At 54.5% G+C, this 25,296-nt stretch overlaps 1 protein-coding gene across 1 annotated transcript; it reads left to right on the top strand.

The window, feature by feature from the left end:
- Positions 1–3,360: 3,360 nt before the first annotated feature.
- NAPA (N-ethylmaleimide-sensitive factor attachment protein, alpha) lies at positions 3,361–25,255 on the top strand. Its single transcript, XM_004694240.2, has 11 exons — positions 3,361–3,757; positions 12,616–12,695; positions 15,165–15,281; positions 19,726–19,772; positions 20,975–21,052; positions 21,208–21,263; positions 21,340–21,424; positions 22,151–22,255; positions 23,237–23,305; positions 23,692–23,742; positions 24,529–25,255. Exons 1-11 carry the CDS (start codon positions 3,660–3,662, stop codon positions 24,628–24,630), a joined length of 888 nt encoding a protein of 295 aa, XP_004694297.1. The 5' UTR covers positions 3,361–3,659; the 3' UTR covers positions 24,631–25,255.
- Positions 25,256–25,296: the final 41 nt, after the last annotated feature.

Raw genomic sequence — 25,296 nt, 5'->3', positions numbered from 1 at the left:
ATTCAGTCCCTAGTCTTGCAAAGACTTGTACATTGTTAGGTTTTTTTTTGTACGTGTCTACTTGTAAATCTTATTAAATTGGGTTCTTGAGCCACTGTCCTCTGGCTTCCGTGACCCATTGATCCAACTGAGTAACTCCGACCACTTGCTAGAGCCATGAACATGAGTAAGCCAGGGAAATGAGTCAGCTCTGGAGGAGCTAGGGGCTGGTACATTCATTCAGCCATCATTTATGCAGCATCTACTGTGGCCTGTGCCAGACAGTGCCCCCTCCTTGGGAGGGGAAGGACAAGCCCCCTTTTCCTAGGACTTACATGTTAGGAGCAGGAATAAGTGAAGGTGATTTAGCTACTGAACATGGGTATGCTTTTGTCCATAAGTAACAGAAGAGGCAATACAGTTAAACCATGAGTTTCTGTGGCCATTCCAGAGGTTCCACCCTGAATGAGGCCCACCAGCAGCAGTAGGAATCCCTGCCTAAAATCTGTGTGCAGGCCAGGAGGTAGGCAGAGAGTGCATCCCTCCCTCCCTTGTGTCCCTTTTCAGAGTAAGGACAACTCGTAAGCCACCTCCTGTGCTCCCAACCATACAGACTGTCCCTCAAAAGCTAGCCCATGCTCACCTCTAGACCAGTCCCTGCTGGTGGGAAGACAAGTAGCCACCATCATCCTGGACATTCAATATTTTTCTCCAGAATTGGAGAAAAACCAGTCAGTATCACCCTAAGTTTGTTGCAGTTTGGCCAAAAATACAGTTCTTGTCAGGAAAAGAAGAGAAAGCAGAAATGACTTCTGGGTACAACTTGCATCCAACACAAAGTAACATGAAGGGGATCAGGTGCTAGGATGTGACCAGGGTGTGGTCCACAGGGAGTGCCTCCCTGAGGAGATTGCTCAAGCTGAGGTTTGGACTCCAGACTGGAAAGTAGTAGAGGACGTCAAGAAACAAAACCCTGACCTGGATGAAGTGTGGAGGGCACAGGAGGCAAGCTGGGAAGCCTGGATAATAGATTGCCCACCCTAAGGTCAACCGGTGATGGCCTGGGCTGGGGTGGCAATGAAGAGCAGAGCAGAAAGGTGGGAATGCAGATGGATCTTAGAAGTAGATGTCACAGGCCTGTTGATGGGTCACACGTGGGGGCAGTGGGAAGGGAAAAAGGTCATTGTTGCCCTAGTAGGTTTGCAGCTTTAGCAGCTGAGTAGGAACCATTAACTCAGTAGGATACAGCAGAGGACTTGGTGGCTCCGTGATCGTGATCGGGACTATCCTATTGTCTACTGGATTGTGGGGTGGGGCATGGAGGGAGTGAGTGGAAGGTAGTATCAGAAGGTTTAAGCTAAGTGAATCTTAAAGACTGGGAAGGAGGAGGAGCGGAGGGGGAAGTTGAGCTTGGCTGTTAGGACCTTGTGATGAAGGGAAAGGGACAAGGTAGCAAAACAACCAGAATTTACGTGCTGGCTCCTCTTCCTCTGGTGTGAGCTTGACCAAGTCACTTTCCAGGCTTGGGACTAAGTTGTAATATAATATTCTGTAAAATACTGTAGAAACTACCTTCTGTGTTTGTTCAATGAAAAATTAAGAACTTGGCTTATGGTACTGTCAGAGAGATGACTACTTAAAAGCTTTCATGCTACTGCTGTTATTGGGTAGGTCGCACTTTAAAGAGCAAGTTAAGCTCAATGGCCCTGAAGATGAAAGGCTGGCTGGAAGGATTGGATATATATTCATTTTCTGTTGCAGCGTAACTACTTAGATATTGAACTACTTAAGCTTTGATAATGCTTACATGGTCAGGGCCCTGGAACTGCTTGTGGTGATCCAGACTCACCCCCACCTGATCTGTGGTAAGGATATAGAGGCAACCGCAAGTGGGCAGTCCAGGGAAATCTGTGGATCTAAGAAGAGAGTAAGGCAAAGATTTCCCGAGCCTCATCCCACCCCTCAGCTAAACTACCTCATTCGCATATAAGTGTTTTCACAACCAGTAGTCTAAATTACCTACATCACGATCAGTTGTTAGGTCCTATAAGTGCAGATCTCTGTGCCCCCTTCAACTTTCATAGAATTCTGAAATTCAATGTCGTGCTCCCAATCCAAATTTTTAAAAGCTTTACAGAGAAATTGGGAAGATTGTAGGGAAACCCACAGACACATACCCGGTCCCATCTATTGAGGACATATTAAGCGACACACTCGTTAGAATTAACAACACTGCTGCACGTTATTATCAAACCCACACTTTTATTCAGAGTTCCTTAGTTTTTGTGTCATATCCCTCTTCTGTTTCAGTATTTTACATTACTTTTAGTAGTCTTGTCTCCTTAAGTATCCTCCTGGCTGTGACAGTTTCTCAAACTTTCTTTTTGGTGATTTGACAGTTTTGAGGCGCTGTTTTGGGAACTCTATCTCATTTGGAATTTATCTGGTGTTTTCCTCATAATTAGCCTGGAAAACTACAAAGCTGAAGTGCCATTTTCTTTGGTAGTCTGAAAGGTACATACCATCAACATGACTTACCATTGTTGATGTTGACCTCAGTCACCCGCTGAGAGTGTCAGGTTTCTTTCTGTTCTATACTTTGGAAGGAAGTCCCCAGAGCACAATTCCCCCTTCACAATACTCTATTTTCTTGAGAGCAAAGTATCTAGCCTATTTACCCAACCATTCACTTACATCAGAATGACTCGTGGATATTTTAAACGTTGGGTTATAACTATTTCAACTGTGAGCATTGGGAGTGTTTGCAATTGGTTCCTATGTCCCTTTGTCATATTCCCTGTGTGTGTGTGTGTGTGTGTGTGTGTGTGTGTGTGTGAGAGAGAGAGAGAGAGAGAGAGAGAGCCCGCCCGGGAGAGAGGGGTGAGTGGGGAGCGAGAGGGAAAAGCCATGGATTCTTTCTGGCACAAGATGCCAGAAAATTCCTGCCCTGCCCTGTTCTAGAACTAGACCATTTATCTAAGGAGAATGGTATTAAAAACCAAGACCTGAAATTTTAACACTCCCTCCACCTTTTTTTATGAAGCCAGAATTTGAGAACCTGTTATCATTTTTGTTTCCAAACCAGTTTCACCAACAGAGGGCGCAAAAAAAAAAAAAAGTATATAGAAAGGCTGTTTTCTTAACTCCTTTACTTTCCGGGAGGCGGAGATAAGGCGCGGAGGCAGGACTAAAGTCGCGGGGCAAGGGAACTGTCAAATCCAGGCGTGGGCGGGGCGTGCCTTCCGGCAAAGCTGTCACGTGAGAGTCTGCGGTCAGCTGACTATCTTCCAGGATCCGCAGGGAGGGACAGACCCCAGTGTTTGACGTTGGAGACTACGATTGGCTCTGCGGTGTCACGTGGACTATTGTGAAGCCGCACCAGGAAGAGAGTAGGGTGCACAACGCGTATGTATGCGCATGCGTTGAAGCTTCGGGTCGGCGATTGGGAGCGGTGAATCATAGGGCTGCTGGCGGAGGTGTGTCCAGAGGGGCGCGCGCCACTCTCTGAGGCCGATGATTGGCCGGCTCCGGTCACATGGTTTCGGGCAGCAGGCGATGCGCGCGGGTGCGACGTCAACGCAACCCGCTGAGCTCTTGGTACCTGTCTACCGCGGCCCGGCAGCCGCCGAGTCCTTCGAGGCCCCGGGTCAGGCGGTTTGGTAATTGCCTTCGCGGTCGCCATGGACAACTCCGGGAAGGAAGCGGAGGCGGTGGCGCTGCTGGCCGAGGCAGAGCGCAAAGTGAAGAACTCTCAGTCCTTCTTCTCGGGCCTCTTTGGGTAACATACGCGCCGAGGGTCAGCGGGGACCTAGGCTAAGGGGACGAAAGAGTGCGGGGTAGAGCCTTAGCGGACGGAGAGGATTCCGGGATGAGATGACCTGGTTGAAGGCGGCAGAGAGGACACTGGCCAAGACCTAGGGGGCTCCGTCAGACCGTGGCAGAGCGGTTTTAGAAGAGACAGCCAGAGATGGTGGAGGGGCGAGGAGATCCTGACCGAGGCGACATCTGCTGGGGCGGAAAGGGAGCCTAGGCTGCAGACAGTCCAGGAGTGGAGAACAAGGCCTGAAGCCTTTAAGGAACCCGGGGCCTGAGCCACAGGACTGGGTGAGCTGCTCGGTTGAGAGGCGATTGGATCTCTAGGAGAAGCCGCCTGGAGGCCCCCAGAAGGGCGCCACGAGGCCTGCCAGCCAGGACACCTGCCTGAGGCATCACCCTTTTTGATGCCCGCAGCAGTGAGTTTTAGAGAGTGATGGAGATGAGGGAGTTAGGGCTCACGCCATCCTGGGAGGGGTGAGCCGGAGCCTGAGTGTGTGAGTTAATCTTGGCTAAGGCGGACCTTAGTGAGAACTGAGCTGAGGAATCCGAGGGTAATGAAGTGAAGATTGAGCAGGCCTGGGATAAGAAGCTAGAAACGATAGGGGTGTGGGAATGAGGGAGGCTGGCTTGTTTAGGACTGAAGGGTCAGAAGAGAGAGAGGAGAGAGAGGAGATAATCTAAAGGGGGCTGGGGGTGGAGACCAGTGTACTCCCAGAGTCAAGACTGAGAGGTCTTGTAACACGCTGGGAGAGGACCTGAATTGGGATGGGATACAGAACTGACGCAGTGCGACAGACACTTCACATTAAGTTCTCCTTAAGCTCTTAAAAGTAGCTTTGATGACCAGCCTTTGAAGAATTTCAGTGGTCTGGGTGTGTCAAAAGCTGAGGTTTGAAATGTGACTCCGGCCCCTACTTTTTGACCTTGTTGAATAGGATCCACTATTAAAACCTGCCTCAGAAGTTTGTTACTAGCATTGAAGAAGAGTACCTAGAATTGAGTCTTACACATGCTGAATGCTTTGAAAGTGTTAGGTATTGTAAGTAACTAACAAGTGTTACTTCTGGAATTTCAGCCTATAAATTTCTTAGTGGGAGTCTAAGGGAGAGGTCAGGGAAGTGTGGGGGGGGGGAGGGAGAGAGACTGAGCCATCCGGGGAGAGGATCTGAGTGGTAATGCCAGAGGGTCCCAGGAGGGAGTGGGGAAGGAGAGCCTTGGGACTGGGGAATAGATATGGACACCAGAAGAGCTTAGTGAGAAATGAAGGGGAGTGTTCTTTCCTGGAGAGGAGATGGATCCACCCATTGTTATTTAAGGTTAATGTTTAGCAAAAGAACTTGAAAAGCACCGCTGAGAATAGAGAAACACGCACCGGTGGATTGGATTGATTAGGTGATTAATGTTTTATTTTAGATGCCGAGAGTACTGGAAGGATATGTGTGTATTACTTCACAAAGGGGTGAGGTTCAAGTACTGAGCTTTGGGTATGGGTTTACAAGCTCACTTTGTGGTAGTAGTTTTGGCGGCCCTTTGGCCTGGGCATTCGTGTGCTGTTGTGTACACCCTTTAGTGTACTGTTGTGTGCTTGAAACAGGCAGCTAAGTCAGCCCCTGACACGTTTGCCACCTGTCTGGGAAGGCAGGGTTAACACGTGCCCAATGCTAGTATACAGAATTGTCAAATGCATCTAAGACAGGCTATGTTTTTCATGTGAAGTTCCTGAGCTGAGAGGAAGCTGCATCAACTGGAGGCTCTTGGTGAGGAGTTGAGGTGGGACCCCAGAACTCTAGGACGTATTAAGGGATGAGGAACTAGGAGGGTATTCAAGGCAATGGGAATTGAACAAGCAAAGGTCTGATATCAGGGGAGATTCTGCCCAGAACGACGGGGAACTGAGATCCAGAGGGACTAGGGATGGGTGCCCTGGAGGAGAGGCCTCCTCTGGAGGTACTGCTCCAGGCAGAGGGACAGCTTAGCAGCGCCAGATGTGTGAATCCCAGTCGTGAGAGTTTTACCCCCCTGACCTGGTCACCTTCCAAATGCCTCACTGCCTAATACATATCATTTTGGAGGAAGAGTTTCAACATGTGACTTTGGGGGGGGTCAGGGCCAGTCCTAGAGGGCCCCCACTTGCCTTTAGAAAGGACTGCAACAGCTGATGTGGGGAAAGCATGAAGGAAGTGCCAAAAATCTTACCAGATCGAGTTTATTAAGTGCTCACTCTGATTCTGAGTGAGGCTTTGGCCAAACACTTTACCTGTATCCTCGTGTCCAGCCTTCAAAAAACCCCTGTGAAAGCACACAAAGGAGCGCTTGGAAGAGTGGGTGGGTTTGCAGTTTCCCAGTAAGTGGGAGATCGGCCATCAGAACTGGCCTGTCCCAAATCCCTTGTGGGCACTATGTTTAGGAAGGATCTTGGCCAACCAGGGAGTGCCCCCTCCCCGCCATGGCATGTTCTTCAGACTTTTGAAAGAAACAGCAGGTGTATTCATCCCAGGCCTTTCTAGCTCCAGGAGATGTTGCTGGTACCCAGGTGATAAGCTGGGCCAGAGAGGGCAGGGGAAACCATGGACGGAGATGGGGCCTGTCTGAGGGCTGGCATGTAGTGTGAGGACACCCGGGACGGAGGACTCAACTCAGCCAGTGTAACCACTCCTGGCACCTCCTCCCCGGGAGCTGGGGTTCCCAGTGTTCAACAGGGCGACCTTTTTTCAAAGGCCTTGTGGCCTCCTGAGACTGGGAGAAGGGTTGTGAGAGGCAGTGTTGGGGCTCAGCTCTGTGTCCCACCCCTTCCAGGGACCTCAGTTTTGCCTACATTGCCAATTGAGAGCTCTCTGTCAAGGCGAAGGAATCAAGTGGGATCTTCCCCCAACTGAGGCACCCCCTTGGGTGTTACTGCCACCTCCTCTGCTTGTCGTGATTCTGGCCTGCCTGGCACTAGGGGGCTTTGGAGTGTCAGCCACCTTCCTGGGAGGCCAGACCAGCCTGGTAGCAGCTCAGAGCCTATTCTATGACTTCCCTCCTGCTCCCTCCCCCCTCAGGTCCCCAGCCTCTGCTGTGGCCCATAGGTGGGGGAACTGTGGAGGAGTGGGGTACAGCCCATCTGCTGCTTTGGAAATGAAAAGGTGGCGCTCTCCCAAGTGAAGCGCAATGATGCTGCAGGAACGGGCAGAGACAGGCACTTTGGATTTCTCCTTCCTGTTCTAATCTGATGATTTGACACTGCCCTGCTTGTACCCCTTTGGGATGGAATGGAGTCTAGGAGGTGATTGTGTTCTGGGCTTTTCCTCATCCTTTATTTCTTCCTCTCTTCCCCCTCCTCCAAATCCAAAATAAAAACTACTTTCCACGTGGATGCCAGTACTTACAGAAGTTTCCTGATCTAGAAAGTGACTGTCATGATATCCCCACAGAGCAGATGAGCACAGGGCCTGACTGGGTCAGTGCTGCTTTACGCCTTCCCTTGTTAGTTGCACGCACTGTTGTAGGAAATTGAGCTAGAGGTGCTAGAGAAATAGAGATGCCCGGGTGTTCTGTGTGCAAACAGCACGTTCCTAAAGAGCAAATGGTGACAAAGCAGTTCCTGTTTGAGTCACTCGAAGGCACCAGCAGCAACCCCCAAACCCCCACGCTACCTCGGAGTCCTGGGGCTTTCATGAGGGAAGAACTGCTGCTACTATCTGCCAGGGTGGAGGGCCCTAAGCTTGGTCAGGTGTGAGACCCACAGCTCTAGCTTTGCTTCAGGACCATCATTCCCTGCAGAGCCCTAAGCCCTTGGCGTGGCCTCCAGTGGGAGCAGAATGCCTCGGTGCGCTGCCAGCTGCCAAGCCCCACAGTTGAAAACTTGACCTCTCTTGCCTGCCATCAGAGTGGATTTTTTTCCTGAGGGAACGCTAGAGGGCGATGGCCCTTTCAGCCTAAATTGGTTAGGGGTGATGTTTCCCTTTGGAAACTGGAGAGGCAACACTTAGCTCATCTGGGGGTGGAGCTTGGAAATAGGGGAGCATTTCTAGAATCTGCTCTCCCTGAGCCAGCTGAGAGTGATAGCGAGACTCAGGCCAAGCACTTGCTGTGTGCAGGCCGCTCCCTGCTGCGTGCTCCTGCTCCTCGAGCAGCCAGCCGGTAGAGGTACCCCAGTAACGCTGTGAGCCACACGTGAGGCCAAGCCTGCCTGACTCCGTCCCCACCCGCTTCCACCTCTGCAACTCAAGAATCCCTGTTCCAAGTGACTGGTATCCTTTGGAGCCTATTTCTCCTCCTGCAGATAGTAGCCACCTTTGAGCACCTGCTGTGAGCCACACGTTACCTCTGTCCCCATGAGGCTTCTCCTCGGTGGGCAGCGTCATCTCGATTTTAGTTGCATCTTATCCTCACAAAACTGCTCCCAGCCAGGCTTCATGGTCTCCATTTTACAGATAAGAAGCTGAGGCGCAGTGATACATAGCCCGTAGCAGGCTGGGACCTTGTCCTTCCTCGTTTTAAATAGGATGGAAGCTTCTTGTCTCCCTAGAGAGTGAGAGGCCAGAGCAGGAGTAGATGGCCCAGCCTTCAGCTTCCTGGCAGTGAGAGCCTGCACAAGCCCCTAAGCCTCTCAGGGAGCCCCAGCTTCCTTCTCTGTGAGGCAGGGATGATGGCCAAGGATTGCATAAGGAGCTCCATGCTCCTTTTGCAGGGTGCTAGCAGCCCGTTACCATGAGGATGAAGATGATCACATGTGGAGCGCTGCAGCAGACGGGAAGGGGGCAGGCTGCTGGGTCCCTTCGCCCCAGCGCCCAGTGTACTAACTGAAGATAGCGCAGGGGCCTTAAGTCTGAGGAGAGGACCAGGGCTTGTGGCTGTGGCCTGGCAGAGGGACAGGAGATTATAAGAACCAAAAACATCCCTCCACTCAGTCTCTTGAGGTGCTTTGGAACTACAGGTGGGTGGGTGGGAGTTGCTGGGAGCCAGGAAATGCCCAGGGGATGGAGGAAGGAACAAGGGAAGCTGAGACTGCCCTGCAGAAGCCCCTGGCTCTGGTGCTGCATCCTGGCACTGCTCACTTTTCTCCATATGGTTGTAGCTGCGGTTTGGTGACTGTGCTGGGAGACCTGAGACTTTCCTCCACCAGAGTGGGGAGAGCAAAGCTGAGTGGGTAATTATAGAAGCCTTGTACCAGGCCAGCCGAAACCAGTTCCCTCTATTCCAGGCTCTGAAGCACCCGCCCGCCCGCCTGTGGGATGGAAGAGCTAAACAGAGGCAGCTTGGGGGAGGTCAATGGGGGAGGGAGAGTCAGCTGTCACTGGCTCTTCAGAAGAGCGGGGACCAACTAGCTTTGCTGGATGCTGTGCAGGAGACAGAGAGGAGGCCTGGTTTCTCCCCCTCAGAGAGCCCACCCTTACAGCTTCAGCCAACCTGACCCAGGTGAGAACTTTCAGAGTGAACTTAGCAGGTTGTCAGTGTGGGAGACAGCTGGTAGAGCAGTTGGGGCAAGGGGCTTTTTTGGGTTTCTCTGCCAAAATCCCTGCTGTTAACATCACAATAGGGCCTGAATCCTCCTCTCGGTCTTGGGCACTGGCTGCCTCCACTCTCTTGCCTCCCTTGTTGATGCCAGTCCCTGTGCTATAGCCACCCTGGCCCACTGCTGGTCCTTGAACGGGCCAAACTTATTGCTGTGGCAGGACCTTTGCAGATGCTGTGACAGCTGCCTGGGTGCCTTCTCTCCCTTCATGGATGGATCCTCCATCATCTGGGGGGATCGCGCTTCCTCAAGAACAGCTTTCCTGACCCTCCTAAGAGCTCCTCTTCCTCTGGCCCCTCCAATGCTTCATCTCCCTGAAATTGACTTGCTGGTAGCCTGTTTACTGAGCACTAGGTCCTTCTTTGTTTACGACTTTATCTCCAGTGCTGGGCACATAATAAAGGCCCAGAAGTCTGAGTGAATAAGTGGCCTACTTCCAGATCTGCCAGTGACCGTAGGCAAGTCACGTTCCCCCTTTGAGACTTCCATTTCCCTTTCTAATTGAAGAGGGTGGAACTCCAGGGAGTCCCCTGTCAGTGCCAGCAAGAAAATGGGAGTGTTGAAGGGAAGGAGGAGGCAGACCCAGTTGCTTGAACAGCTGTTAATTCCTCTCTGGCTTTTCTACCCGACAGTTAATTGCTCACCCAGCTCCAAGTTGGCTCTGCTCAGTCTGGGATCAGTCCTGGCAGTTGACAGACACTTGTGTTCTAGTCTGCTCTTTCCCACTGAGCTGAAACAGATTAGCGAGACAAGCTCTATTGTCCATCCCCTGACTCTGGGCCTCTCTGTGGGCCGAACTGGCCTAGGCCATTTCTGCTCACCAGAGAGCTGATGTTATTTTCAGAGAATGAGGCCGGATATAGGATTCAGCCACACCCACAAAGAAGAGAGGCAGTGCCAGGGCATAGATAGACTTGTGAATGGTCTATGGGTGCACCCACCCCATTCAAGACAACATTCCAGAGGGTTCCCCAGGGCTGTCTTCTGAAACTGCTTCAGCCAAAAGCTTGTGAATGTTCCTCTCCAAAATCAAGAGTGGGTTCTCGAGGTCCCCAAACAGGGGCCCTAAACCTAAGGTGTGCTGGGCCAGCTGGTAAGAACCCAGCAGGCTGTGTGGGGAGGAGCGCGTCCTCAAACCTCTTCCTGGGGAGCAGTAGATTCCCTTCTGGGAGATTTTTCACCTGAAAAAGAACCTCACTCAGCAGATTTGGGTTCAGGAGACACCATTCCAGTCCCAGCCAGCTCACCTGGGGGTATTTGCCAGCTGGCCTTGTGTGACCTGGGACAGTGAGGGCAGGTCAGCTTTTTTCTTCCCAAATGTACCTCATCTTCGGCATCACCTGGGACCATTCAAAAACCTGGGTGGGGGAAGGAGCGGTGCAGACATTATTTTCCAGGAGCGCTCTGGTTTGACGGCTCTGGTTTGATGACTGTAAGGAGCTTTGTGAGCCAAAGAAAGGGGAAGGTGCCCCACAGAAAGGCACAGCTGCCCCTCCAGGCTGCTTGACACTTGGGGGTGGTGACAGTGCTTCATGTGGTTTTTAAGTGGAAAACACTTCCCCCCTCATTCATCTGTGGATGCCAGGGAAAAGAATCCGATACCGTGTGTTGGGCTCCTGAGTGTGGAGCCAGCTCTGGTGGTTGCTCTACTGGTCAGGCAGACAGTGGGGGCTTGAACAGTACCAGGTCATCAGACCTGTGGGCACCGCCTAGTTGGCTTAATGGTGACTCAGACGAGGTACTCAGGAAAGGTGCCCTGATTCAGGAAGAGTCTTGGGTGCACCACTCAAAGATTGAGAAAGGGGCCCCGCCCAAAAGTACCCCTCTCTTACTGCTGCAGGCCCTTAACTGTTGGCATAGCAAGTTTTTTGAGATCTGCTTTGCCGTTTTAAATGATGTTGTACTGGACATCCTTGAGCTTCTTCAGTGAGTTTTTGAGGATACATTGCTGGAAATATCAGTTAATTCCTGAACTGCTAGACCAAGTATAAATCATATATATTTTTTTCTTGGATAAAATAGGAAAATGGTTTTTTGTTTTTTTTTTTAAAGTGCATATGAACTAGACTATGGTGATGGCACATGGGTGATTTGGTGATGGGAAGCCCAAGGGGATTGCAAATGAAATGGAAAAAGGCACAAAATGATGTAAAAATAAACTTATATTACTTAAAAAAAAAAAGTGTATATGAGAGCTACGTAGAAAGCAGTCTTAGGGGCCCTCCCTGGTGGCTCAGTGGGTTGAAGCACAGCACTATGAAGCTCGCTGCAGCTGCTGCAGCACAAGTTTAATATCTGGCCTGACCCGCCCGCCGCCCCCCTCGGCAGTGTACCTCAGTTAATCTGCCTGTTCTGCTCCCCACTCTGTCTCTGGTGAACCTTCTCCCTCTGACCTGTACCTCAGTTCTTGCATGCATAAATAAATTTTTAAAAAAGAGAACTTTCAACACCATTTCTCCACCTTGGAGACAAATTCTATAGCCTCTGTTTATTCATAAGTGTATGTTTTTGATCTTCTTAGCCTCTTTTTTGTTTTAACCAAAATTGGGGACATTTTGTGTGCACATTTAAAAGAAGTAATTCTTTGACTGTGTCACAGTACAGGCATACCTTAAAGATACCTTGGGAGTAGGGCTAGCCTGTGGCCATAAAGTCACACAAATTGTTTAGTTTCCTGGCACATTAGAAAAAAAAGTATTTACATTGTACTGTAGTCTGTTAAGTGTGAAGTAGCATCATGCAGGAAAACACTATCTAAGTTGTTGGAAAATGGTGTCGACCAACTTGCTGGACTCTGGGTTGCCGCACACCTGCAACTTGTAAAGTGCCCGGAGGTGAAGTGAGGCATGCTTGGATACCAGCCTGGTCCTCATGTGGTGATGACATGCTTTTAGAGTGAAGAGGCCTTCCTTGAACAGCTGCGATGTGCCAGGCATGAGTGGGAGTAAGGGGTCCAGAGCGAGACACCTCCCCAAACTGCTTTGCTGTCTCTTGGGGAAAGGAATTTGCAAAGAGCCTGGGAACCTGTGCTCACTGAGTAGCCCAAACAAGAAGTGGAAGAGGCTGTGCGGAGAGTGCCCACCATGTCTTCCCCAGGGAGGACTCAGGCAGCTCTTGTGTGGTAGTGGGGGGGGAGGGGGTTCCACTGAGCCTGTCACAAAGGCCTGGGCTGCAGCTGGCCTTGGGAAAGCTGACCTCACAGGGAAATCGTGGGTGCCGGGGCCAGGGACACGGCTGCAATGTCACAGCTGGGGTGATGCTTGTTTGCTTTTTGGACCAGGCTAGATCGTCTCAGCTTCTTCCCCCTTTCTCTTTTTCCCCAGAGGCTCATCCAAAGTAGAGGAAGCATGCGAAATCTATGCCAGAGCAGCGAATATGTTCAAAATGGCCAAAAACTGGAGTGGTACGTGATCTTTCAAGGGTCCTCTGTGGCTCGCTCTTTTCTCTCCCCTCGACTTCCAGGCCGAAGGCCGGCCAAGAGGCCAGCCTAGTAGGCCTCTCTCTTTATGCTGTCTCTGGCATCAGAAACCTCTTGGCCTATTGCTCGTCATTCTGAACCCACAGGCTGATTGTAAACTTGGACCAACAGGGCCTTTGAGAAGGGTAGAGGGGTGAGGATAAATAGATTAGTGAATCCAGGTGAGTGGGTGGATGAATTCCTTGAGGGGGTTTCTTCTTCAAATCAGGGTGTCATGTTTCCCCAGACTGTTTCCTCCTGCTACCCTTTGAGTTCTGGGTTGGGGCAGAGGGTCATTTGATCGTCCCCAAAATAGCAGAGTTCACAGGTATACAATTCAGTGCTACTCAGCTAAACCCAGACCTTGTGCTGTTAACCAGTCAGAAACGGAGGTTTGTCCCAACCCCTGGCCCGAGAAAGGTAGAACCAGTACATCACAGACTTGAGAAACCAGAACTCTGACTCAGGATCCCCAGTGCCTACCCTGCTGTGCTAGTGGCTTCATGCTGTCCTCAAAGCCAGGGTGACTTGGGTTTGTGTCACAGCTCAGGCTGGCCGGGTGACTCTGGGGAAGTCACATGGACTCTTCTAATGTGTTTCCGCCTCAACACAACAGGAGTAAGACTGCTGAACCCTGGGAGCCCTGGAGGTCAGCCCACTTGGCCGAGGGCAGTCCTCAACGGCTGTGAGCACCATTCCTGTGTCTGTCGGCAAGGTTGCCTCCTGCTTTGTGGTGGGAGGAGAAGCTCTTAGTGGCCTGGGTCACCAGATCAGCTAACTGGAGGAGTGCCTCCCTGGTGCCCAGCCCCACCTTCTGGCACTCTGGCTGGCAGAGTACGTGTGCAGAGGCCCATGCAACTCCTGCGGTGCCCCACCTGGCCACTCACATGCCGCCTGAGACTCCAACCCATGCTTGGTGGCCTCTCCCACTTGCCCATAAGTGCTGCGGTCCAGCTCTGGCAAGGCTGGAGCTGGGCAGGCGAGGACCAGCAGGGAGGGGCACAGAGGCGAGAGATCTGTTTAGGAACCACCTGAGGGCTTGGAAGAGAGGATGACCCCACAGGGCTGATTTCTCAGCAGGGCTTGTAAACACCAGCAGGAAGGATTAAGGAAATAAGGCAGGACATGGCTCAGACCTGGGCGGGACTTTCTGACCAGGAAGGAGATGAGAGGCGGGATGGGACAGGAGAGGCACCTTTCTCAGGGAATATGTGAGCTTTCACAGCATAGATTGTGCTGCAAGCCAAATGCTGTGTGTATTTTTATACTCCCACCCTGAAAAAGTGCTCTTGAGAGAAAAATAATCTCAGTCATGTAAATGCTGCTTTTTCTACAAGATTTGTGTGTCCCCCACCTCCACACACCTATTCACATCAAAGTCCTAGGCACTTTTTCCGCAGTGATGCTACCTGATAATGTATTTTTAACTCAAGGAAAACTTAAGAGAAATTTTAATTCAAGTGTGGAAGCCTTAAAAATAATAAAGAAATGCTCCGTCAGGGAAACCCAGGTGACTCTGTGCCCTCCCGCCTTACAGGCATGAGTGCAGCCTCTTCTGAGTTGGAGGGGCTCTCAGTGCTTCCCGAGAGGAGCAGAGACAACATGTGTGACCAGAGTAGCTGGCACTCGGGGAAGGTGAAAGTGCTCAGCTGGGTCCAGGACAGACTGGACATCAGGCGTGGTCTCCGCTGCCCTCAGCCCACAGGCACTTGACACCACCCCCCGGGAATTCCTGATGTCCCCAGCCTGCATCCCTTTCTGAAAGTGAAACTTCTGGAGGAGCAGATCCTTTGTCCTGCCCTCCTCTTTCCCCAGCCCCCAGCACCCCCTGCCTTGTGGTTAGCATGGCTCCTTCACTGGCATGCAGACAGAGAAGTCAGGAGAATTAGACAGGAAAAGCTACTGGGGACCAAGGGGAGAAACACTGTGTTGTGTCGTTGGCTCTTGAATGACCCGCTTCCTCCATGAGTCATCCTTGCCCACACTCTGCAGTTCCACATCCCACCCTGGCCGGGACGTGTTCCTCAGCTATGTGCACATGCTTGTGGTTCTCGGCCTTGTCTGTCTTCTTCTTCAGTCTTTAGCTGTGGGGGCCCTGGAGATGTTGGCAAAGACTTTAATCAGGGCCACGGAGTTAGCTGAGCTCACCCCGGCCCATTTTCTGAACAGCTGGGGCTCAGGAGAATCCCCTGAGGTGGCCTCCTCCTTGATCAGAGACCCCCGTGTGGATCACCAGGAGCCTCAGTGCAGGGCTCAGGCAGCCGGAAGCCCAGGCTTCCGCCTGGGACTACCCAGCCTGCCTTTTCCTCTCTGGGCTCTTTCCACACGCTTGAGAGCTCACCCTCCTCCAGGGTCATCTGTGGCTGTAAAACATGAAGCCTGGCTCAGGCCAAGATCCCTCTTCCTTTTTTCCAGCTGCCGGAAATGCTTTCTGCCAGGCAGCCCAGCTGCACCTGCAGCTCCAGAGCAAGCACGACGCAGCCATCTGCTTTGTGGATGCCGGCAACGCCTTCAAGAAAGCCGACCCTCAAGGTGAGGGCCTCTGGGCCACGGGGCTGGCTGCCCGACCCACTGAGCATTGTGTGGGGCTGTCCTCAGTGTCCGAGGGCTGTTTCTCTGGTGGCTGACACGGGACAGGCTGGCGGGTGGGGCTGGTGATCTCACCAGCATTGGCTCCCTTCCGCTGGCATTTGCATCCCGCCCAGAGCCTCCGCCTCCCCTTTCTTCTTCGTGTGCTGCTGATGGCTCCCCTCCCGAAACCCAGGAGCATTTGGGAGTAGGAGGTAGATTTCAGACCCACCGCGTGCCAAGCAGAGTGGAAAATCTGTTCTGTAGTTAGAATTAACATGCGGAAGGGGGTGCAAGGGGCTCTCAGAGCAGCCAGGTAGGAGTGCAAAAGGAGCGGAAATGAGCCTCACCTGGCCCCCAGCCCCCAAAATCCGAGAGAGCAGAGTCAGACAGGCAGTTTTCAGAGACATTTCCTTCCAGTGAGAGAGCAGTGGGGACAGACGCCCTCCAGTTGGGGAGGGACTCCATGAGAAAGCTCTCTCTGACCTGCCTGAGGTGGAAGCCCAGTGGCTCAGTGGGCTGTGAAGAGCTGGGCTTCTAGTTCACATTTTCTTTCTTTCTTTTTTTATATTTAAGGAGGTTTATTCGAAAAGGGACAGAAAAGACGCTTGCATAGGCGCAAGCAGGCAAAAAGAGCTGCCCTAGTTCACGTTTTCATCTCGGTGCAAGACAAATAGCTCCTTTATATTTTAGCAAGCAGTTTCCTAAGAGTGGCCTTCTGCAGTCACCATTCTCTCACAGACGATGGGAGATAGCCGAAGAGTAATTCTTTTAAAAAGAAGTGCCTGATCTTGGAATAATGGTCTGTCCTTCCCGAGCAAGGCCAGCGGCCCAGGGACCTGGAGGCCTCTAGGTCCACCAGCCCCACTCATGTGCCGGCACTAGGGCTGCTGTCGTAGGCACTTCGGTCCTGCTGCCGGGGACCTCATGTCCACAAAGATTTGATCTCCTTGTAGACTGAGCCGCCACCTCACAGATATAGTCACGTGCCGGTTTGGCCAGGCTTCTGCTGCCGTAGGTGGCTGTGGCTCAGCACAGAGCAGAGCACCCCTGGCTGATGGGTCTGGGCCACAGCTGGCCATGTGGGAGACAGGATGACGGCCCAGGCTGACCCTGGACTAGACTTTCCCAGTGCGGATTACCCAGCGGAGTTGGCCTCCCTCATAGAGCCCTGACCCCCAACCTTCCCTCTGCTCTTGGGAGATCTGGTTGGCCTGGAGATGCTGCCCTTGCGTCTGTGACACACAGTGGCTGCTCCAGAGGGACTTGGAGGACCTGTGTCTGCGCTGGGAGTTGAGTACCAGGCTGCCTGACAAGGGCCTAGTGCCACTTGCTGTCAGCAGCCCACCTGGTATCATGATGTGGTCAGGCCATGAAGCTCTACAGGGTGCGTGTTGGGTGCTACGGTTGGGGTCTTGCCCAGTGCCTGGCCTTCGGCAGTACTGAGGCTGGGGAAGTCCAGGAGTTAGATGCGCTGACGTGTCTTCAAGGGATCAGTATCCATTGGCTGCCCTGGGGGCAGAGGTGGGGACTCTGTGATAGGCGTGAGCTTTCAGGGGATCAGAGAGCCTCATTTGGGTTGAGTTGGAAGAGGTATTCAGTCTCCCAGCTTTGTCAGTTTGGGGTCCAGGAAGAGGGACATTTGCACTGTGGAGCTGACAACAGCTTTGTGTTGGGATCAGCCTAGCTTCACCGAGGCCCTTAGCGGTCTGCAGTCTCACGTGCTTGATCCTTGGGGCCTTCCTTTCCTGTGGGTGAAGCACAGGCTGGGTGAGACAAAGCACAGCTGTGCCCAGTGTGGCCCAGGCCTGTGGGGACTGTCCAAAAAGGGAATGCCCTTGGCTCCCATCAGAGGGAGTCCTGGCCCCAGGTTCCCTCTTGGCCTTGTGTCTTGTGAAGAAACAACTTGAAGTGACTTGGAGCCAGGCCTAGTTTCCCCTAGCAGGTGGCCAGCTCTCTGGCACCTTACTGGTAGCATCACCTTGCACAAAGGCCTCTGTCTGATATCAGCACTGCCGACTGGATTCCTGGGGGGCCTTCCCCTCTAGAGTCAGCTGCTGCTGACTTGCCTGGAGGCCTGCCAGAGCCAGCAGGGCAGAATGAAAGGATTTGGCTCTCCTCAAGGGGTCAGCCTTGACTGAAGGAGGTGGAGCCTGTGGCCGCCAGTGTTCCCTGGGGTTTCCCAGTTGCTGCAGGCTGCTCTGTGGACTCAGGCCAAGGAGGTCTCTTACCTGCTTGCCTGATGGCTAGACCCAGGGTACCTGCAAAGGGGTATGGGTACCAGGCCCCCCTTTGGGCCCCCGCCTCATGCAGCCATTCCTACGGGCCCACTGTATATCACCTTGTGACCTCTTCTCTCATCCATTGCACTACCTGTGGGATTCTGTAGTTTTCCCCCATGTTACTGAGGGCCCCATGTTCCTGGGAAGTTGTGGGAGCCCCTGCAGTAGGATGGAAGGCAGCTGAAGCCCAGAAGGCAAGTAGAGGCCCCGGGACTCCCTGTTTCCCTAGGCTGGTGCTTTCCCCTCGCTGGGCCTCCCCCTCAGCCTGGGCTGGATCCTTCCCAGAGCAGCTTCCTGACGCCAGCGCTCTGTGGGTGGATAGAGGAGGTGGCGGGTACACTGAGTTTTGCTCTGTTTGACCCGAGGTGACCAGGGGTGTGCCTGCTGCTGATCCCTGGGTTCTAGTGACTGGAGGAGATAAGCTTGATGGTAACCAGTATGTCAGCAGCTCGTTTGCTAGCTGCTTGCTGAGGTGGAAGCTGGCGGTCTGCCACTCTGAGGGACAGCTGTCAGGAACTGAGGAGCAGGTGTGAAGGGAGCGTAACACTGTGAGCCATGTTGTTGCTGCCTGGGGCATACCTCCCTCCCCTATGCCCCTTCCTCGGCCTTGCTAATAGCCCTCCAACCAGGGCTTAGAGCCTGTCCTGTCAGGGATCTTTCAGCCTCCTTCCCCGCAGAGCTGCTAATGTCCTAGGATCAGTCTTTGCCCCCTCTGCCTGCAGCTGCCAGGCTACCAGGAGAGGGAGCTGCAAAGTCACCTGGGTGGAGCAGGGTGGGTGTGGGAGCTCACTCTTCATCCCTATCATCCTGTGGCAGCCCTGGGTCCAGCTCATCAGTCACTTCCAGAAATGCTGTTACAAAACGTGTGCATGTGTGTGTGTGTGTGTGTGTGTGTTAAAGTGGCATTGTTTTCTGGCTGTTCTTTGGCCTCCTTTTTGCCTACCTTTCCTCTTCCTGCTGCCTAAGGGCTTCCAACAGCAACTTTAGACCCTTAACAGACTGGTGTACAGTCTCAAATTTTCAGGAGATTCCCAGAGGCCTTTCAGAATTGTCCAAAACCTACAGATTCCCCTCTCCCATGGTAGCACTCACAGATACCCACTTTTGCATCAAATCTAGGGTGCTGGTGGACTCCCAGACTAAAACTAAGCACCTCTGTTCACATATTTCCTGGGAAGCCCCTGGAGCGCAGGCTGACTGGGGACCCCGGTGTTGGGCCAAGAGCCTTGCCATGCCCCTGGACTGTGGGGTGAACCCTTAGCTTCATCCCAGCTCCAGCTCCACAGCCTTCAGTCTGTCCAGGCTCTGTGCAGGCCCCCTCACCTCCCCCAACAACCTCTCTCCTGGAGGTATTAGAACAGTGTTAAAAAAAATTCCGCCCAGAGAGCTCATCTCTATCTGCTAGAAAATGCCTCCCACTCATGCTTCTCTCTCCTCCAAATAACTTGTCAAAAAAAAAAAAAAATGCCATTCCCAAATTTAAAATTTTGCTAGAGATAGTACAACAAAGGTAGCCCAGTTCTTCTCAGGTGCCATCTGGGGTGGGAAGGAGGGTATATGACCCATGGTTTGAGGGCCAAGGTTACAGTGCCGGGGGGGAGGGCATGGGCTCTGCCAGTGCCGAGGCCTGGGCAGGAGAGAATATGTTGGTGCCAGCTCAAGAGGCCATAGTGTCAGGGCATCCGCCCCCTGCCCTGGATGGGCTCAGAAGTGCAGGCAGCAACGGCCGGCTTGGTCTCACAGTGGAAGGGGTGGCGGTGGTGTCGCCTGCCAGCAGCTCTGTCCTTAGAGGGCAGGCCTGGAAGTCTGTCCCAGACATCCTTGGGTGATGCCGTCGGCCTGCCCTGTCGCTGGCCGCACTCTGGGATGGCTGGGTGGAGGCTGAGGGTGAGGGCCCGCAGTGGCAGGGCTGCCCCGCAAACCCAGCGAGCCATAGTCTGGCCAGGTCTCCTGGAACTCAGGCTTCCTGCACCTTCCAAGCCCAGCACCAGAGAGGGTAGCCTGGCAACTCCCAGTGCCTATTGATCTCCCTGCAGGCAGCCCCGACAGCCTCTTCCTCTCCTGGGCTTCCGCAGAAATGACTTCACTCTCTCGTTTCTCCTCCCACCCCCCTTTTCTCTCCCCAGAGGCCATTAACTGTTTGATGAGAGCAATCGAGATCTACACAGACATGGTGAGGCTCCCTGCTTACCTGGCTCTCAGCCGAGGCCCCTGTTGTCCCAGCCTCTCCTTGCCTTCCTCCAGTGCCAAGGGCAGGTGGGAAGAGGGCAGGAGGGTGCTGGGAAATTTGGGTCCTCACCCAGCACCCCATCTGCCTGACTCCAGGTGGCAGCTTCTAGCACAGCACAGCTCTGAGGCTCCCCCAGCTTCCTACTTCTGGCCTTCCGGGGCCATCACTGTTCTTATCTGTGAAGCTTCAGTCACTGTCTGACCCTGCCCACCATTGTCTCATTTGACTAACAGCCTACATCAGGGAGCTGGGACTGTGGACCCAACCCAGCTGGGCAGGGGACGCTGCAGTGCTCTGTACAGTAGTGACAGCAGCTCCTTCTGTTGGCCAGACCCCGCCAGCGGAGTGCTTCCATCCTCTTCCGCAGCACCCTGGGACATGGGCCTCTCGCTGCCCTCTCTGACTCTAAGGAAGGGGGTTTGGACCTCCGACCCCTGCCCAGACAGGTGGCTCTATGCAGGAGTCGATGAGGCCCAGACTGGGTCTGGCTGAGCCCAGGGGGCAGGTGCCGGACTGTGGGCCAGGCCCTTGGGCCCCCCACTGGGTGGAGGCAGGTTGGGGCTACCCCGGCCCCTGGGAGCTAGAGATTTCTTTGGGAGAAGTTGTGGGTGTCCACAGGTGAAGTGTGGCCACAGGGGCAGTGTGGAGAGTGGGGTGTGGCCTGTGAAAAGGGGCCCCAGGGCCACACTGGGGAAGGGGGAGCGGGAGGAGGCTGTTTCTGGGCAGTGGGGGTGCTCAGGCTCTTGGCCTGGTTTCTCCAGAGCACCTGCCAGGTAGTGGTGGGCTGGTCCGTCCTTCTCTGGACCATCTGTCCAGTGCTTCCTGAAGGCCAAGGCTTCTGCCAAGCACCTCCATATACATTGGCTCTGGTGACTCCCAGCAGCCTGAGCCCCAGGAGCAGGATGAAAGTGGAGACCTGGGGTGGGGGAGGCTGGCCTAGGGGCAGCCCTCAGACCCAGCCCCCCCTCTAGAACCCCCTTGCTGAAGTCCTGCAGCCTTCTGTCCCCCTCTCTGCTGCCCTCATCTGTAGATCTCACCTCCCTGGTACAACCAGGGAGCTGGGAGGTCACCAGCTTTGGGGGTGGGATAGGGCAGGGCACTGAGGTGTCCCTGGTCACAGGCAGCCCCTCCCCATGTCCCACCAGGGCCGATTCACCATCGCGGCCAAACACCACATCTCCATCGCCGAGATCTATGAGACGGAGCTGGTGGACATCGAGAAGGTGGGTGGCGGGGCGGGGGATGCCTGCCTGGCTCCCGACAGGAGGGGCGGCAGGGCCGGGACCGGCTCCTCTGTCCTGTCCCCTTGGGCCTCTGAGCCCTGGCCCAGGGGCTTTTTTGGTGCTCACCTCACCCGCTCCTCCCCGGTGTCTCCCAGGCCATCGCCCACTATGAGCAGTCTGCAGACTACTACAAAGGCGAGGAGTCCAAAAGGTACCCAGGCACCCTGCTCCCTTCTTGCCTCCCCGGCCACACAAGCCCCACCCACCTCCCCCTCTACCCCACACAGCTCAGCCAACAAGTGTTTGCTGAAGGTGGCTGGCTACGCGGCGCAGCTGGAGCAGTACCAGAAGGCCATTGACATCTATGAGCAGGTGAGGCAGCCGCCCACTCCCCTCCCCTCCGGCAGCTCTGCCCAGCCGGGCACAGTGCTCCTTCCTGTCTTTCACTCTCTCCGCCCTCTCCCCTCCCTCATCTCCTGCACCTGCAGCCTGTCTGCAGCCACCCTCTCCCACACTTCCAGAGAGACCTAGGTGGCCCCAGAGTTAGGAAGGGAGCAGGGAGAGCGGCTGAGACCTAGAGTAGCCATAGGCAATTGCAGAGCCCTTTGAAGGGGATAGGTCGTGGGGTCCGAAGCCACACTGGGAGGGAGGGAGGAGGATCACGAGGGTGTGCAGGCCCCCTCTGCTGTGTGCAGTGGGCTGGGAGGGCCCCGGCTTCCCCGTGGGCTCAGCCTGGCCAGGAGAGAGGCAGGCAGCTGGCCTTGGCAGAGAGTGGGGCGGGCCCTGCCTCTCATGTTCCCACAACATGCCACCCCTCTGCCCACTGACGAACCAGCCTGCTGTTGGGCCTGACAGCAGGGCCGCCTACGCCCCCTGTCGTGGGCACATCAGGGGGCCCACAGACACGTGGCCCTGTGGCACACCCCCGTCGTTCCCTGACCCTTGGTTTCTCACGCGCGGCTACCCCCTTGCCTACGGCTGGGCTCTGGTGTCTCTGGCCCCAGACTCAGTTCCCAGCTCACCCCCAAGTGTCTGGCAGTGACTGAGGCCCCTGGCCGCCAGTTCTGAGCTCATAGTACCATCTCCCTGTGCCCACAGGTGGGAACCAACGCCATGGACAGCCCCCTCCTCAAGTACAGCGCCAAGGACTACTTCTTTAAGGCAGCCCTCTGCCACTTTTGCATCGATATGCTCAATGCCAAGGTGAGCCCACTGAGAGCGTCCCACCGGCCTGTGGCTACCCTGGAGCACCGTCGTCACCTGCCGGCTGCCCTCCAGCCCCTTTGAGGGCCGGCACATGCTCTCACTGGGACCTTCCTGTCCTTGATGTCACCTGCCCTCCAGCCTTTGAGTTTCCAGCTCCTGGCTAGTCCACCTGCTCCAGGCTCTACTGGAAGGGGTGCTGTGTGAATCCTTACACCCTTGGGCAGCATTGCTGTCACCCTGTTCTGACGCTGAGGTCATGACACCGAGGCTGAGATGACGCCCTTGTTCAGGACTATGTGGCTTGAACCGCAGCCTCGGGATCCCAGATCTTTCTGACTCCTCACCCTCCCCACCTCCACTTTCAGAGCTGCTAGGCAAGAGAGGGAGGGGTTAAAAGGTGATGACACAGCCTGTGCTGGCTGGAGTTCCCTCACTGGTCCAGTCTGGCTGATGGCCACGGGACTCTGCTCACCGGGATTTCTGGGCTCTCCAGCTGCCACCCCAGCCTACAGCATGTCTGAACCATAGATCTGCTGTGTGCAGGCTTCCGGCAGGAGGGTAAGCACAGGGACTCTGGTGCCAGGCTGGTTCAGCCCACCCACCTGTGCCCTGAGCCGGCCACTGTCCTTTCTGGGTCCGTGTCCCATTTTCAGAAGGGGTCATGGTCATTTGACCCTCCCAGGAGTCAGAGTCAGGTGTGACTGCATGTAGGATGTCCCTCTGCAGGAGCCTTGGTCATTTGTCCCCCACCGTGGGATACCAGGCAAGAGGGATTCCCCCTACATCCCCCGGCACCCTCTCCCTCCCTGTAGCTATCTCTGCAGCCAGACCGGTGCCGAGCTCTGCTCCCTGAGGTGCAGACAGGCACCTCTGGTGAAGCACAGAGCTGACTCAGGGCCCAGTCCCCTCGGCTGCCAGGCCAGCAGCTCCCAGGTTGCCTAAGAGCTTCTCCCCTTCTTCCACCCTCTGCATGTTCAGCTGGCTGTGCAGAAGTATGAGGAACTGTTCCCTGCCTTCTCAGATTCCCGGGAGTGCAAGCTGATGAAAGTGAGTGTGCTCCGACCCTTTCCCTCCCTGAGGGTGGTGAGGTGGGAGGAGTGGCGGTCTGGAGACTTGGGCTCAAATTAGGTTGATCTGCAAGGTAGAAGTTCTCAGGGGTCTTGTTTTGTCTTCCCTCTTCTACATGGGTCTCAGCTTTCTATATGAGATCTAAGACCTCACACGGATCTGGCCCTGATGGGCTGCGGAGCTGGAGACTGGTCTGTCTCACACATGCTCACGCGCACAGTGCTGACACTGAGCTTGACTGGGTCAAGCTCAGTCTGGGTCCCGTCCTGCCCCTCCACTCTAACCCCCCTAGACACTTTGTGCCTGGATCTCATCCAGATCCTCAGGCAGCCTGAGCCCTGACCCCTCCTGCCACTATTTTGCAGAAATTGTTAGAAGCCCACGAGGAACAGAACGTGGACAGCTTTACTGAGGCGGTGAGTGGCTGGCTCTCTTGGATACACTTCCTGTGAATCTCACCTTTCATCTCGGGCCCCAGCCCTAACTGAGTATCTTCCTTCACTCACCCCACAACCCTCACAAGAGGAGGCGCAGGGAGCATTCTCCCCATTTTAGAGATGACAGCACTGAGACTGGGTGAGGCAAGGAGGCTTGTCTTGGGCCCCTTGAGGGCAGAGCTGGGATTCAGACCCACAACCAGTGCTCCTGAGGCCAAGGTCTGACTCCCCTGGAAGCAGCAGTTTAGGGCTGCCCCTCCCCAGGCGCTTGGGGTCACCCGGAAGATGTAAGGGAGGGGGGAGGGAAATGTGTTGTGTCATCTCTGCTGCCCGCCCTCATCGCTGTAGAAAACGGAATCAAATGTCCTTAAATGATGGCAAGGCCCCACTCCCTCCTACCTGGGCCTGGGGTGTGTAAGGGAACAGTGGGCTTGCTCCTGTCGCCCTCTCCCTGGGGCACTTGGGACAGGCCTTTGCCTATCCAGGCAGCTCTTTCCCATCAAACAAGGAAGTGGACCTCTTGTCTTTAGGCTACAAAGTCCTTTTATTTCCTCCAAGGAAGCCTTATGTCCAGGCTAGTAGAGACAGAAGGGAGGCACCCTCCCGCCCCCTGCTTCTTTCTCAAGACAAGGGCTGGCTGAGACACCTTTAGAGGGTGCTAGGGGCCAGAAAACCTGGCTTCAGGGTGGGGACAGGTGAAGAACCAGGCCAGGTGGGGGATGCCATCCCACCTGTCCCCATTGCCACGACCGTGTCGGGCTGCAGGTGAAGGAATATGACTCCATCTCGCGGCTGGACCAGTGGCTCACCACCATGCTGCTGCGGGTCAAGAAGACCGTCCAAGGCGAAGAGGAGGACCTGCGCTAAGCCCCAGTCTCCATTTTCCTGCCCATCCGCCCCCCTGGCAGGCCCTCCAGCAAGGATCCCAGGCAGAGGCCTGGGAGAGGTGGGCCTGAGAGCTTGGCTGTGAGCCCCTCCCTCCCTCCCCACCCTAGGAGGCTCGGGAGCCACAGTGCGGCTCAGCGAGGCTTTGGGGACACCCCAGGCTGGGGCCTGCTGGCTAGTCACCTCTGTTCTCGCTATGTCCCTCACCCCCACCCGTTTATTTAAGCTCCCAGAGGCGCCCTTCTTCACCCAAAGACCAGAGTCCTGACAGACCTACCTGCTGTGGGTGCTGCTGGGTTTGGGGTCAGCATCAGCATCTGGCCCCTAGATCCTGACCAGCTGAGTCTTGAACTGGATTCTCTCTCTCACCCACTCGGTCTCCCAGCCCAGCTCTGAGCACATGTAGCCACTGAGATTTGCTCTCGCCCTTGGGGTGGCCTCCTTTCCCCCAGCCTCCCGCAGCCCTGACCTCTCAGGATAGACCCCAGGCCCTGTTGCACCAAGGGTTGTCCCGTACCTGCCCACATCACCTTCCTAGTGCTTTGAGGTTTGTCAGTCAGAAGCTGCAGCTGGCCCAAGAAAGAAAATTAAAAAACAAAAAAACACTTTTGCATGAGTCTTCCTCTTTGCTTCTGCTCCCCATTTCAT

The sequence above is a fragment of the Condylura cristata genome, unplaced genomic scaffold (genome assembly GCF_000260355.1).
Source record: "Condylura cristata isolate star-nosed mole 26May11 unplaced genomic scaffold, ConCri1.0 scaffold00041, whole genome shotgun sequence".
In the NCBI taxonomy this organism is placed as follows: Eukaryota; Metazoa; Chordata; class Mammalia; order Eulipotyphla; family Talpidae; genus Condylura; species Condylura cristata.
The sequence above is the reverse complement of the archived record's forward strand: the minus strand, read 5'-3'. Positions and strand labels throughout refer to the sequence as shown.